The sequence below is a fragment of the Podarcis pityusensis genome (genome assembly GCF_964106645.2).
Source record: "Podarcis pityusensis genome assembly, chromosome: 3".
Taxonomy (NCBI): domain Eukaryota; kingdom Metazoa; phylum Chordata; class Lepidosauria; order Squamata; family Lacertidae; genus Podarcis; species Podarcis pityusensis.
In genome coordinates this window covers 5,182,531-5,196,567 of record NC_138026.1, presented here as the reverse complement: position 1 = coordinate 5,196,567, position 14,037 = coordinate 5,182,531, and the positions used below count along the sequence as shown (strand labels likewise).

General features: G+C 41.8%; 1 protein-coding gene across 5 annotated transcripts in view; it reads left to right on the top strand.

Moving 5' to 3' along the window:
* The window catches only part of SERTAD2 (SERTA domain containing 2), a 134,973-nt gene extending 125,194 nt beyond the window's left edge, over positions 1–9,779 (top strand). For 3 of the 5 annotated variants that reach the window (XM_080999282.1, XM_080999281.1, XM_080999283.1), the window contains 2 exons: positions 2,317–3,262; positions 4,849–9,779. In XM_080999282.1, coding sequence (XP_080855408.1) covers positions 2,321–3,262; positions 4,849–5,022 — 1,116 coding nt within the window. In that variant the 5' untranslated portion in view covers positions 2,317–2,320 and the 3' untranslated portion in view covers positions 5,023–9,779. Of the gene's footprint in view, positions 1–52; positions 72–2,316 lie in introns of those variants that run through there. The other 2 variants (XM_080999280.1, XM_080999284.1) reach the window with 2 other exon arrangements.
* The last annotated feature ends 4,258 nt before the right edge of the window (positions 9,780–14,037 follow it).

The window sequence follows — 14,037 nt, the reverse complement described above, 5'->3', positions numbered from 1 at the left end:
TCCCTGCCTGAATAGGTTCAGAAGACCAGGAATTGCATGGTATCTACTCTGTACATGGCGCCTGAATCTCTGTAAGCAGTTCTCCATAAGCTCAGTTCTCCAAACAGCTGCCAACAAGTGGCAATAGACTACAGATCACCACTTTTAACTGCAGGGGAATATGTCATGATGCCTTAAGGCAGAGGTAGCAGACCTTTGACCCTCCAGGTGTTGCTGGACTACCACTCTCATCATTCCTGACCCTTGGCCAAACTGACTAGGACTGATGGGAGTTTGAGTCCGACATCACCTGGAGGGCCACAGGTTAGCTACCACAAGGGTTTAAGAGGCTATAAGCTAAATCCTCTGTCTGTGTCCTGTAAGCAGAAGAATACAGGAAATCTCAAATCCCAGAGTGACAAAATTCCTACTTTTGCAACCAACACATCCAAATTTTACATTAGGATTAAATGATGCACATTACAATGTTTTATTTTTGGCGCACACTTGTTGCAGGTGGCATCTCTGCCAGTTTGCATGTTATTTCAGTGGTTTAGTAATGGACTGCACAATATCATGGGACAATATTTAGATTTAAATCAAGGGCTGTCCCGTGGGCATAGCCAAGGGGGGGCAGCTGCCCCCCATCAAGTAAAACAGTAGAAATATTTAGCTAACTGACCGATCACGTTGGTTCTGCCCCCAACAAAAGTCCTCCCCCCCCAAAAAAAAATACTGGCTACGCCCATGGGCTGTACCTGTATTAGGTAAGGACGTCCCACCCTGTGATTACCAGTTTATATCAGTTTGGAGTCCCTTACTGAATTAGCAGAAACCAGTTTCAGCTTCCACATTCTCTCTGTAGCCCTGATAGCTAAAATGTTCCTTATCTTTCAGTGAACACCCATTAATGATTGGTGGGAGGAACAAGGGAATGGGCTTAACCAGTGAACCTAAAGGACTGTTTTAATTCTGCAGGGCAGGCCCAGGATATTTTCCTGCCCGAGCCAAAGGACAAGATGGTATCCCCTTCCCATTCTATTTAGATAAGTTGACCAGGCAGGTACTTGAATTTTATCAACACTGGTGATGGGGAAGCATCTTCCTCTGCACCTGAGGCTCCAAGCTAACTGAAGGGGTGCCGAGCACGCCACAGTTCTGTCCCCCGATCCTAAGCGGCTTGAGGAACCTAATGTCCTTGTGCATCTGATTCTGAGATGTGGCCACAATAGAAAAGGCACTTCCTGCTCTTACTTCCTCTCATGTGACTTAAACCACATATTTGCATTTGAATGTTGAGGCCTTCAGCTCTTTTTCCAGTGCCCTTTACTTCTTAAGGTTTCTTTCTCACCTAAGCTTTGTCAGTAGCAAAGAAACTGTAGCATGGGGCTCACCCTACATGCGACTCCTTAATATTTCAAGGTGCATGCTTCCTGTGATGGCATCAAATGTTAGCAGCATGAAAGAGAGAGATGGTTCTCTCTAGGATGTTTGTTCTCTGGCTTTAGAACCTGAGCAGAACTGTCTCTGAATCTGCACCTTAGACCTTACTTTAGGGTAAGGCCCTTTGCATTAGGGTCCCAGAACCAGCGCAGGTTGGATTTCTCTCTCTCCAAATTAATTACTATCACACACACACACACACACACACACACACACACACATGCATATGTACATCATTCAGTTATTCTGATGTTAAAACCCCATGAGTAACTTCAGCCTTTGATTTCCAACTCATATCTGGTTTGTGTTCAGGGGTAAGTTAAATTAGACAAGTGCTAGATTAAAGGCAAGAAAAAGAGCCTAGAATAACCAGGAATTCTGCCTGGTTTCTCCCTCAAGGGTAACCTGGTGAAGACGGGGGGTGTCATTCCCTGGTTCTCAGTGGCCTCTGCATCCCAGACAGAGAAAGTTTTGGCCTCTCTTTCTTTTTCTTCTCTATGCCCCATGCAGGGTGCAAGGTGAGGAGAGCATATGATACCCAACATCTCCGTCTCTGAAACTAACATGATCTCCTCCGTATGCGCTATTCTGCATGCCTGAGCAGAAACTGTAACTTTTGACAACGTGTGTGAATCTGTTGCTTTGCTACTCGGCAGAGTTGAGGCGCGCATGGCAAGCTGCTTTGATAGAGAGCTGGGCCCTTTTTTCGTTTTTTTAAAGGGCGAAAGCAGTACAGTTTCTCTAAAATTTCAAATGCCTTGTGCATTGTCACTCTAATAAATAAGACCAAGACCACAGTTTCCGTGCAGTTCTGAGGACTTTTCTTAAAGCAAGATATGGATGTTGCATGTATTTAATTTTTGTTTAGTTATCATTTCCCACCTTTTTTTTCAGATATATGTTGGGGAAAGGAGGAAAGCGGAAGTTTGATGAGCATGAAGATGGGCTGGAAGGCAAAGTGGTGTCTCCTACTGATGGTCCATCGAAGGTGTCTTACACCTTACAGCGCCAGACTATCTTCAACATTTCCCTTATGAAACTTTATAACCACAGGCCATTAACAGAGCCAAGCTTGCAAAAGACAGTTTTAATTAACAACATGTTGAGGCGAATCCAGGAGGAACTCAAACAGGAAGGCAGCTTGAGGCCTGTGTTCATCACCCCTTCACAGCCTCCAGACCCTCTTGTAGAAAACTTCCGGGAGGTCCAGCCTGCCTTTAGCCATCTGGCCTCCCCGCCAGTCCACCCCACTGACTCAGCAAGCACTACTACGCCACTGGAGTCTTGCCTCACCCCTGCCTCTCTGCTTGAGGATGACACTTTTTGCACTTCCCAGGCTATCCTACAAGATGGTCCTATAAAACTACCACCTCCAACTATCCAACCAGTAAAGGACAGTTTCTCCTCGGCCTTGGATGAAATTGAGGAGCTCTGTCCAACACCTACCTCCGCTGAGGCAGTAGCAGCTACAGCAACAGAAATGACGACGTCTGATAACGCTAAAGAGAATTCCAGTGAATCCAGCATTCAGAAGTCCGAGGGAGTCCAGGAGAACAGAATAAACGAACCTAAACTAATGGACTCTTTACCTGGCAATTTTGAGATCACAACATCTACAGGTTTTCTTACAGACTTGACCTTGGATGATATTCTCTTTGCTGACATTGATACTTCTATGTATGATTTTGACCCTTGCACATCTACTACGGGGGCTGCCTCAAAAATGGCTCCCGTCTCTGCGGATGACCTCCTAAAAACTCTGGCTCCCTACAGCACCCAGCCAGTAACCCCCAATCAGCCTTTCAAAATGGACCTAACAGAACTGGATCATATAATGGAGGTGCTTGTTGGGTCTTAAAATATAGCAACTTTTTACAAAAAATGTTCCAGTATAAACACTTGGTAGTATTTTCACAACCTTCTCCCTTCTTACAAATCTACGCAGACAGACAGACAGACAGACAGACACACACACACACACACACACACACACACCACTTTGCATGCATCTTTGCTTGTCTTTTTCTAAAAAGGATCACACTAGTTTTCGCTTCAAGCAGAGTTGGAGTGCCTTCATCCATGTATGACCACTTTTAATGTATTTTTGAAAGTGGTTCCTCAAGGGAGACCTGAAATCCTGATATGGGGGGATGCATATTGTAAACAATATTAATATGTTTGACAAAAAAATGAATTGTAAAAGCTAAGCACAAGGATTATGTTGGGGAAAAGCTGTAAATTGCATGTGCATATTTGTCTATTTTTTCTATAAGTTTTACTGCAAGAGGTGAAAATATTATTTAGATAATCGCTGTAACTTTTTGGCATTTTAGCTCTGTCTAGGTTGACATAGCAATTCAGCCTTTTTAGAGGTATTGACTATTCCTCTTTAAATGTTGCATTTACATGGCTCTTAAAAGAAAAATACCTGCTACCCAAATTTATTTTATATTTTTGTACAGATTCTGCAATTTATGATACTGGGGTCTTTTCTTAAAAAAAAGGAAAAAACAAAATCAAAAAACAAAAAGCTGTTTATACTCACACACAAAAAAGGAAATAGCTATTTTGGTAGGATTTGCTCACCCAGTTCCTGCATACAACTTCTGATGTATAAGAACTGCTTGTAGTTTTATACAGACTTGTAGTGTTTTCTATGTGTATAATGGTGCAAAGAGAAATTTGGATCAAATCATTCTAAAGTTGGCCTCCCAGAATCCAGACACACATGCTTGAGGGAAAAGGCCAAGGGCTCTTCCCTTTTAAAGTTTCACAAATATCTGCTCCCTACCGCGTACTACTGTGATTTTAACAAAAACCTTAGAGCCATGTCTATTCCAACACTGATGTCAAACAGTTGGCAGGAAATAGCTGTGAAACTTCATTCTGATTAAATTCCCTCTTCCTCCCTCCCTGCCCCATCCTAAAACGATCAAGAATGTTTTTTTTTTTTTAATCATGAAATGAAGCATTTAAAAAAAATTAAAATACTAAAACCTGACTTCTACCACATTCTTAACAGAAAATTAAGCATGCTTAAGCTCATTTGCTTGGGAAAGGCCCATTATGTGAGCTGGTCAAGGAGCAAAAATTTAGGATCCAAATTAATGGCCTTCTGTGTGCTTAACTCTCTGTTGGATTGCAGCCATTGTATTTGCATCTAGTCTTAGAATGTCATGACTTAGTAAGTTGTAATTATTTTTAAATGGAACCATATTACAACAATGTGTCTAGCCTTTTTTTTAAAAAAAATTATTATTATTTTGGCTGCATAAACTGGCTATGCTTACTTTGAAAGTAAGTTGCATTGAAGTCAGTGATGCTTTCTTCCATGGAAATGTGTTTTAGGGTCTTGGGAGGAGGAAATGGTGTAACGCGAATATACTGTGTTCCTTTGAATTAGTCTTACCTTTCGCCTTTTCTTAGAACATACTCACTGTGTTAACAAGTGCTGGGGAAAAAGAAAGAAACTTCAGTATTACTGCAGTGAAATCATCTCTTATCAGCACTGGATGGACTCACTCAAATATCCACTGCTGTCTGAACTGGAGCCTGTCCCATGGCGAACTCTTGGTGTCTTCTCTAGGGTTGGTTTCTTGAACTGACTGTGTTACCTGTTTTATTTTGACTCGACAACTGCAGCTCTCTATGCATGTCTCCCTTCCAACTGCAGTCTTCTCATTACATCTATTGTTGCAATTCCCGCCCCCTCTGTTTTCATTTGTGATGTACATTTATTTTAAAGAAAACTTGCAATGTTATCTATCATGCCTGTTGCTGAAATTGCTATGGCATATTAATTTTAAATGGTACTTAATTGAGTGCAGGTTACAAACTATATTGTTGATATGCATATGGCTTCTTTAGGAATAACTTTTATATTTATTTAAGAATTTTTAAATTATGTTTTATGTAATTTGGCCATATTCAGTCAGTTCTGCTCACTTCTTGTCATGGATTTTAAAAAATGTGTCTTGTCTGCCTTTAAGAAGGCAGCTTTATAAAACTGGCACTTTAGAACAGGCCATCTCTATTTATTTAAAATGCATATAATGTATTATGTGGCATGCGCACTCAGATCCTCATTCCCTTACCGACCAACTTGGCAAATAGAGAATTGCTTGTCTGAGCTAAATGCATCGATTAAATCCCAATTCGGCCATTAGTTTTTAATATTTTGAAAAGTGTCACTCAGTGTGAAATAAGTTTGCTTATCATCAGTATGGCAGAGGGTGAGCCATTCAAAATTCCTAATGACAGGGTGTAATAACTCATCTAGATCCATGTATGCAGCTGGTGGTATATAAACCATAAATATAAATTAGCCGGTCACACAAAACTGTGTATTGGTGGAGTCTAGCCTTATCAATAACTCCAAAAAATTTACTAGCCCACGGCAGTTTCTACTGGCCCACTGACCTATCCACATCTGCTCTAGAATTGTGCAGCACCAGTGTAGTCTGAAGTTGAAAGAGCCAGCTCACTTCAGAGTTATAGAACCTTCTCTCTGGGATTGAACTGTAGATGATGCTTCTGTGCCCCAGGCCAAGTTACTAGTTACAGCTTTGGGTGCAGATATTGAAAACTGGAGAGTAATCACATGCATTACAGGCATGGCTCAGCAATTGTTAAACTTACTCCAAACATCTCTCTGCTGGTGCAATATTAAGTTCAGGCTAAAATCCATACCGTTGTAAGCATCGTTAAGAAGAACAGCAGTGTAAAATAAGTGCTTTCACCATTGTTAAAATCTGATTCTACACTAACTTAGAAACAACTGTCCTCCTCTTTGGACTAGCTAAGAATTTAAACAAGTTCCATATGTTGGAACATCGTTTTTAGAGCAAAGCAGTAAGTTGTTTTTCAAAAACTGGCCCTTATACCCTGCACAGTGAATCCATTATAACTTTTGTAGCTGAAGTCTATCTTAGAACATAATTTGGAGCAAATGGGTGGCATATGTGACCAGGAAAAGCAACTTCTCTATAGTATTTTGTGTCCAAGTGCCCAAGTGTTTCTGATAATGCATTGTAGCCCTTGAATATATGAACTGAAATAACTTCTGCTCCTGCATAGCCTTCTCCCCAGTGTGACTCACATTTCTTGAAGGGCCAACTTTTAAGAGGCTATGATTTCTCTCCCCCGCCCCCAAAGGCATGAATACTAGGGGATTTTTATTTACACTCATGTGCAATGAAGTTACAAGAAGAGAGCAGAATTTAAAAGAGCTTTTTTGAACCTGAAGTAATTTTTTCCATTTTGTTTTCCATAAGTTATTTATTCCTTCTTATTTTTCCTTTTGTAAATATATTTATTTTATTGTGAAGCTAACAACATCTGGATTGTAACATGTACAGAATGTATGGTAGGAATGTATTCTCTGGTAGGAATGTAAATCCATACGAGAGGGGAATGAAAGTTAGGTTTGAAGAATAACTGGGTTCTATTCAGGATACATGTCATTCACAAGATTCTTCCCCCATTTCTCTACTCCTCCCATTCTACTATGAGTAGATCTGGTTGGATAGAATTATGCAAAAGAAAAAAAAAGAAAAAATGGTTTATAGACTTAGTTATAAAAATTGAGCTGTTTTGTATTCTTGGTTACTTTTTAAAAGGGCCAGATCCTGTTTTCAGCAGCCAAGCATGGCCTTGGATTCTCTGAGGCTTTGACACACCACCTTTGCCCCTTTAGAGACCTTAAGCAATTTATTCTCACACTGGTACTTGAGTCGGACAGGTGTGTTAGGGCAGCATAGTCTGAGTATGCTTGCTGATCACTGTAAACATGCCCACAAAGACCTGGCACCTAGCTTGTTGTTGAGCAGGGCACTAGCATAGTGAGAGAGGAGAGGAGGTTTCAGGCCAGCTTTCAAAGTGCACAGTTGAACTGGTCATTAGGATAAAACAGTCTGACCACGCAAGAAGAAACAATGTACGTCTCCAATTATGATCCATTAAAATTAGGAGTTGATTGTGTGGATTATACCTTTGCTAAATTGCCCCTCAAATATTTTTAAAGCGTTTTAGAAGTGTTAGTCGGTTTTTTCATTTTTCCTTTGGCCAGGGAGTTTAACTGGGTGGGATGTACCAGCACAATCTATTAACAAAGCCGAGTGAGATTGGCCTTGACGTTGCACCTAAAAGTTGGCAGTCCTTTCCCTCTGCTTTCTGGACTAATGTAGTACAATCTGCTGCAAAAAGGCATGTTCAGACATTTGTGTTGCATTATTTACTTTTTAAAGGCTTTAAACATTTTAAACGCATGTGCAGTACAGTGGTACCTCGGGTTACATACGCTTCAGGTTACATACGCTTCAGGTTACAGACTCCGCTAACCCAGAAATAGTGCTTCAGGTTAAGAACTTTGCTTCAGGATGAGAACAGAATTCGTGCTCCGGCGGTGCGGCGGCAGCAGGAGGCCCCATTAGCTAAAGTGGTTCTTCAGGTTAAGAACAGTTTCAGGTTAAGAACGGATCTCCAGAACAAATTAAGTACTTAACCCGAGGTACCACTGTACTAGCCAGGGTGCTGATGAGTAGAGAGCACTATTGAAAGAAGCCTGCCATGGATCAGACCCAACAAAGTTGAGTTTCCTTGGGTATGCATGTACTTGCCCCAGCACTGCCATGGAGAACCTCCTAGGACAAAACTAAGCAGGGGGAAGAGGAATACAGTGGTTTGGAGGCTTGCCCCCTGAATAGATAATGCAACTTGTAGTGACTTTGCTAGTCTTGCGAGTGCCGCATGGCTTGCAGAGATCAACTGGCCAATATGTGAAACTGAGGGAGGAAACCTATGTGGGCAAAAATGGAGGCGTTTTTTGAACAAAAGCTGTTTTCAGGATATTATCACTAGTAAAGTATGAGCATTTGCCTTCATATGTTTTTGCTGCTCATCAAAGGAATTTGCTAATGCAAGTGCAGACAGTAGATCTTGTTAGGGCAAACATTAAAAAAAAACCAGACACACTTTCCAAAGGTTTGCAAAAGTGTGCTTCAAGATAGGTTAAAGTAGTGCTGAGGAACATAACAGGTCTTCAGAAGTGCATTTTGTGCTGGTGTGAAACAAAACTTTTCCCTGCCCTCCCCACCTTTTAAAAAGATAGCTGAACGCCAGAAGATTTCGCACATCACCTTTCGCCTGTCTTACACTACAGACCCTGAGTTTGAGAGTAAGAACTCCCCAGCATTCCTGTTCCCGGAGATAATCCAGGAATATAACAGTTCTAAGCACCCTCACTAAACTACAGTTCAGAGAGAAGTCATGCTAAACCATTACGAAACCAATTAGAGTTTGTAGATTTGCTGTGCCCTTGCTCCCAGGCTTCAGGTCCAAAGAACCACGAGTGTGCACCAGTACGCTCTGAATTCTCTCCCTGCCACCATTATTCCTTCTGCAGAATGGGTTGCCTGCTGGAAGAAGAGGTGAGTGCCTGGCCTCACTGTGTGCTTGGGCACCACTGGAGCCAGTGAGCCCTACGTATGCAGGGACTTTATGGTGGTGGTGTTTCTGACCATCCCAGCCTCCTGTGTGGGTGAAGATTCCCTCACACATTGCCCTTACTGACTGGTTGCTCATGTTTACAGCGAGATGCATAATACAATCGCAATTTTTCTAAAGTGACCAGTGTGAGAATAAATTGTACAATGTGCGATTTTCCTGATGTCTTACAAACCCTGACTGAAAAGTTTACAGTTAAAGAGAGAGAGAGAGAGAGCAGATGTAAATGTCCTCCCCTGAAAAATCATTTATTGGCTCTAGAATGTAATTGTGTGTGTCTCTCTCTAACAAAAACCCACAAGAAACACCCCCACACAAACAGTATCTTGCTTTTCTTGAACGTTACAATGCTTATAATATTATGGCTGAATTTTATTTTGGAAATTTTAGCTCATTTTATAGCCTTTTGTTTTTCAATGCTAAAAATAATCCTAATGCAAATTCTGGGTTTTGTTTTGTTTTTTAAAAAGCTTTTTTTAAATAAAAAAACACTTCATAAATGCTTAACAGTGTAATCCATACTAGACTGTCTGAAGGCAGAGATTCAGGGGTGAGGGGGAGAAAATATGTAAATAGTCTAACATGTTTGGTGCATGGTTATTTAAACAGGGCTTGTTTTTGCCAAAAAGGCTGTATTTTCTCTTCCCCCTGTCCCCACCCCCAAACCACAGACCTTAGAGCTGTGCCTTTTCTATGCAATATTGCAGACATACACATCTGAAACCAGATTCCTGTATTCACTTGTAGGTATGAGCTGTAATAAACAAAACAAAAAACAGTTGGGCAAATTACATGGAAATGAGCAGTCTTACTTTTGTAGTTTTATATTATACAATAAACAGTTTAAAAAGAAACACAGCTGTCCTTGGTTCAGTGTTCGGTATTTTCATATAGTAGGAGTCAAAAGAGAAAGAAAGTACCGTACTGTGTGCAAGAACAAGGGGGGAGTGGATGAGATTTGTGGATTGGAGGGGGGTAAGAACGGCCACAAATACGCCAAGGCAACTTCACTGCTGACTAGAGAGACTAGATAGGATTTACAGCTGATACTGTACCCAAGGATAGCTGTTGGCACCTGTCTGACAATGGAGTGCACCTCCACGGGTGAAGTCAAACTGCTGCCTTAACAGTGCCAAAGTGACCTCTGCCTGGCGCAAGCCTGGGCAGTGTGTGTGGAGGTCCTGGGCTGCCCAGACAACATGGATGTGGCCCAAAGGAAAAGAGAGCAATATGTTTGGGCATCATTTTTATTCAAAAATTCCTAGCTTTCCAGGTTGACTTTGTAGAAGAAGCTTGCTCAGAGAAAGAAGTTCTCAAAATTTGTTTCCAATCCTTGTGAAATGTCAATACTGTAATTAGTTAAGGCTCTGTATTCTAAGTTCTCAGGCCTATTCAAATGTTAACTTGCAGTTCTTCCTCTTAAAAGGCTAGTAAGTGTTTATAAAGGTGCACCAACATTTTCAAAGCAGTTTCTAGACATACACCACAATAAGACAGATGCTTCATACATATTATGGGGGACGCGGGTGGCGCTGTGGTCTAAACCACTGAGCCTCTTGGGCTTGCTGATCAGAAGGTCGGCGGTTCGAATCCCCATGACAGGGTGAGCGCCTGTTGCTCGGTCCCTGCTCCTACCAACCTAGCAGTTCGAAAGCACGCCAAAAGTGCAAGTAGATAAATAGGTAGCGCTCGGGCGGGAAAGTAAACGGCGTTTCCTGTGCACTGCTCTGGTTTTGGTGTTCCATTGCACCAGAAGCGGCTTAGTCATGCTGGCCACATGACCTGGAAAAACTGTCTGCGGACAAATGCCGGCTCCCTCAGCCTGTAAAGCGAGATGAGCGCAACAACCCCAGAGTCATCTGCGACTGGACTTAGCTGTCAGGGGTCCTTTACCTTTTACCTTTCATACATATTACCAGAGCAAACCCTAAAACAGGCCTGTAAAAAGACTACAAAAGGCCATTCAGTCCTGTTATCAGCTGGCAACATGAGAAAGTGAAACGCAGATGAACAGAGGTTTCCCCCCAGTTTCTAGGATTTTGCTAGGATTTTGCTTTTCTTCCTTTCTCAAGGCCCTTAACAATCAACTATTTGAATGCCAGCACTCTGGGGATTGTCCCAGAAACTAACATACAGTTCACATTCATTAAATATTGTTGCATGTCCCCCCCCCAATCTCCAAGCAGTGAGAGATTCCAGGGGTTCCCCGCACTTACTCAGGGTTAGTGTTTCCTTTTGGAATGAGGCACAGCAGAGACTCTGGTGTCTTTAGGACCTATGGCTTATTTATACTTATACAACCTAAGCCTATGATGGAGAGGTTCACAGAATAAACACCCCAAAATTGATCTTGTTTCTCCCATAGCCTTGCATTCCCACAGCCTTGCATTCAAGTAGAGATCTGGTGTGGCTCTCTGCTTGCTGCTTTTCCTCTAGTTCACACCATAGCCTCAAAACTACTTCAAACTCTGGCTTTGTCCTTCTAACTGTCTCTGAGTTGAGGGAGGGTCCCCTCCCATTTGCCATTTTGCACAGAGACACCCTTTCCTTTGTTCTCTTAAATGGCTCCTCACCTCATCAGAAATCTAGCCTGGCTTATAGTTTAACACTTGCTGGGTCCAGGGGTTAGAAGGGTCTCAACTCCCCCCCACCCGCAACTCATAACACTATCAATTACTGTTCATTATTTGCAATATATTATTTTGCAATGGTAGTTATCAGATTAAAAAGGATCAACGGTGTTCTGATTTGTGTCTTAGGGATCTGCCCCATCATATACTTACATTACAGGACAGACTTGTCACCTTTGCAATCCTGAGAACTATACTTTTCCCCTACCCCCTGCCAAATAAAACCTGAAATTTTCAAGAAATCATGTTCTGCACCCTAATGATGGTTTTGCGGACCGTGGGCATGCTTAAACACAGTAGTTTGGATCCTAATATAAGTTAGCCTAAGGAAGCATAGCTTCTTGGAGGAAGGGGGAAATTGCCCCAAAGAGTCTTGCATTGTCTTGCACAGGGTTTGGCAACTTCCCCCTCCCTTATCAACCCCCCCCCCCACATGCCTTTTCACATTGTTCAGCAGGGCCCCCTGACACCCCACTTCTGGATAGGATCTTCAAGAAGCTTCAGTGACTGCAAGGAGGGATTGGAAATTTTCCTTCTGTGAACTTCCTGAAGTTAACTTATAACTGGTGACTTGGATTCTGAGATAGGAAAACCTAGAGCCAGAGTTTCAGTCATGCATGCTGGCTTCCTCATGCAGAGTATTTTCTCCATGAAAGCAGGCAACTGAGCCAGTGGGGGGCGGTGGGAACGTCTGCATTCAGATAATCTGTTCCTAAGGCAGATGCTCAACTCACTGTACATTAACATTCATGTACAAAACTAGGAGTGGGGTTTACTGCTACTGCTGCTTCCACTCAAAACCTCCGGACTGCAGGCACTGTGATCTAAGGTTTGCAAGAATAAGTTGGCAGAAATATAACTCTCTAAATTCCCTCCCCCACCCAGTGGTAAAACTTGTCTGCCTCAGACATGCATAATTTCAAGAGGAAGGTTTTTGAACAGCGCAAGTCAACAGAACAATTTGCAAGTTATGACAGGTTAAGTCTGCAGCTCACTCCAGGGCCATGTCAGGAAGCAAAGCTGCTGCCGCCTTCTTCAGGTAATAGGTTCATTGAGAAGTAGGGATTTGTGCTTTATGGTTCTGCATTTGTCCTATGGAACCATAGGCTGCAATCTTCAAAAAGCAGATCAGTAGCCGGTAGCATTGGCTACAGCATCCCTTCTACATAATCAACAACTATATATATAGTCCTTCTGTACATAATTCCTGCTATGTACAATTGATTGTTCTGTAATGCTCTCCTAGCTCTAAAAGAATATTGTAAAAATATTATTTTGATTATTTAATTTCTATACCACTTAATATATTAAAAATATCTCTAGTAAAGGTAAAAGTAAAGGGACCCCTGACCGTTAGGTCCAGTCGCGGACGACTCTAAGCAGTGTACAAAAAACTGAAGCAAAAATAGACAAACAAAATACTACAAAAATATACATTTACATATAAAAAATTTACATCAGTACAAAGATACTAATATATATAAATCAATATCAATTCGTTTTCCTTCTGCCACACCCTCCCTCTTAGCCTTTGGGTTCTCACCCAGGGTCCAAACTCCCAACACATCCATAAAATCTCACAAGGAGAAGAGTTCCTGGAACCAGCGGACTGTTGGATTTTTTATGATGTGCCAATTGCCATAAAAACGACAGCTACTTGATTGATCAGGCCCAGCACACTTCCATTCAGCAGAGCAGTAAAGACACACAGCTTCCAGCATGCAGAGACCCAGGTTGGAGTAGTGATAAATCACAGGACAACCATGCTTCAGACAGACTTTCTACTGTCAGGCAAATTAAGATGCTTAACTATTACAGTTATCTACAAGAATGAGTCCATTAGCATCAGCCAGAGCCCTGACCACAGTCCATACACTTGTATCTCAGCAGTCTGCAGCCTTGAGTCCCATCAGACCATCTTGAGTCCATCCTGGAGAGTCAATGCACAACAAAAGCAAAGCTGCTTTTATAGAACCCGCACACATCAGGACCAGACCAGTTTTTTACCATGCTGCCAGATGAAGGCTAATATAAGGAATATAATTGATATAATAGAATATATGGAGGTTGGAAATGATAAGCAAGCAGCACTGATGTTTATAGATGCAGAGATGTTTATAGATGCAGAGAAGGCCTTTGACAACATTTTATGAAGAAGACCATAGAGATGATAAATTTTGGAGAGTCATTCCTTAGAGGAATTGATGCAATCTATTCTGACCAACAGGCTATGCTGATAGTAAATAATGTAATAACAGAAAAATGCAAAATAACGAAAGGCACGAGACAGGGATGTCCCCTGTCACCATTATTGCTTATTTTAGCTTTAGAGACCCTGGCTCGAAGTATATGATCAGATGAAGAAATAAAAGGGATAACAGTAGGTTACAAAGCAGAAAAACTTAAGGCATTTGCAGGTGACCTTGTGGTAACTGTCTAAGACCCTATGGCTAGCATACCAAGGGTCTTGGAACAAATTCTC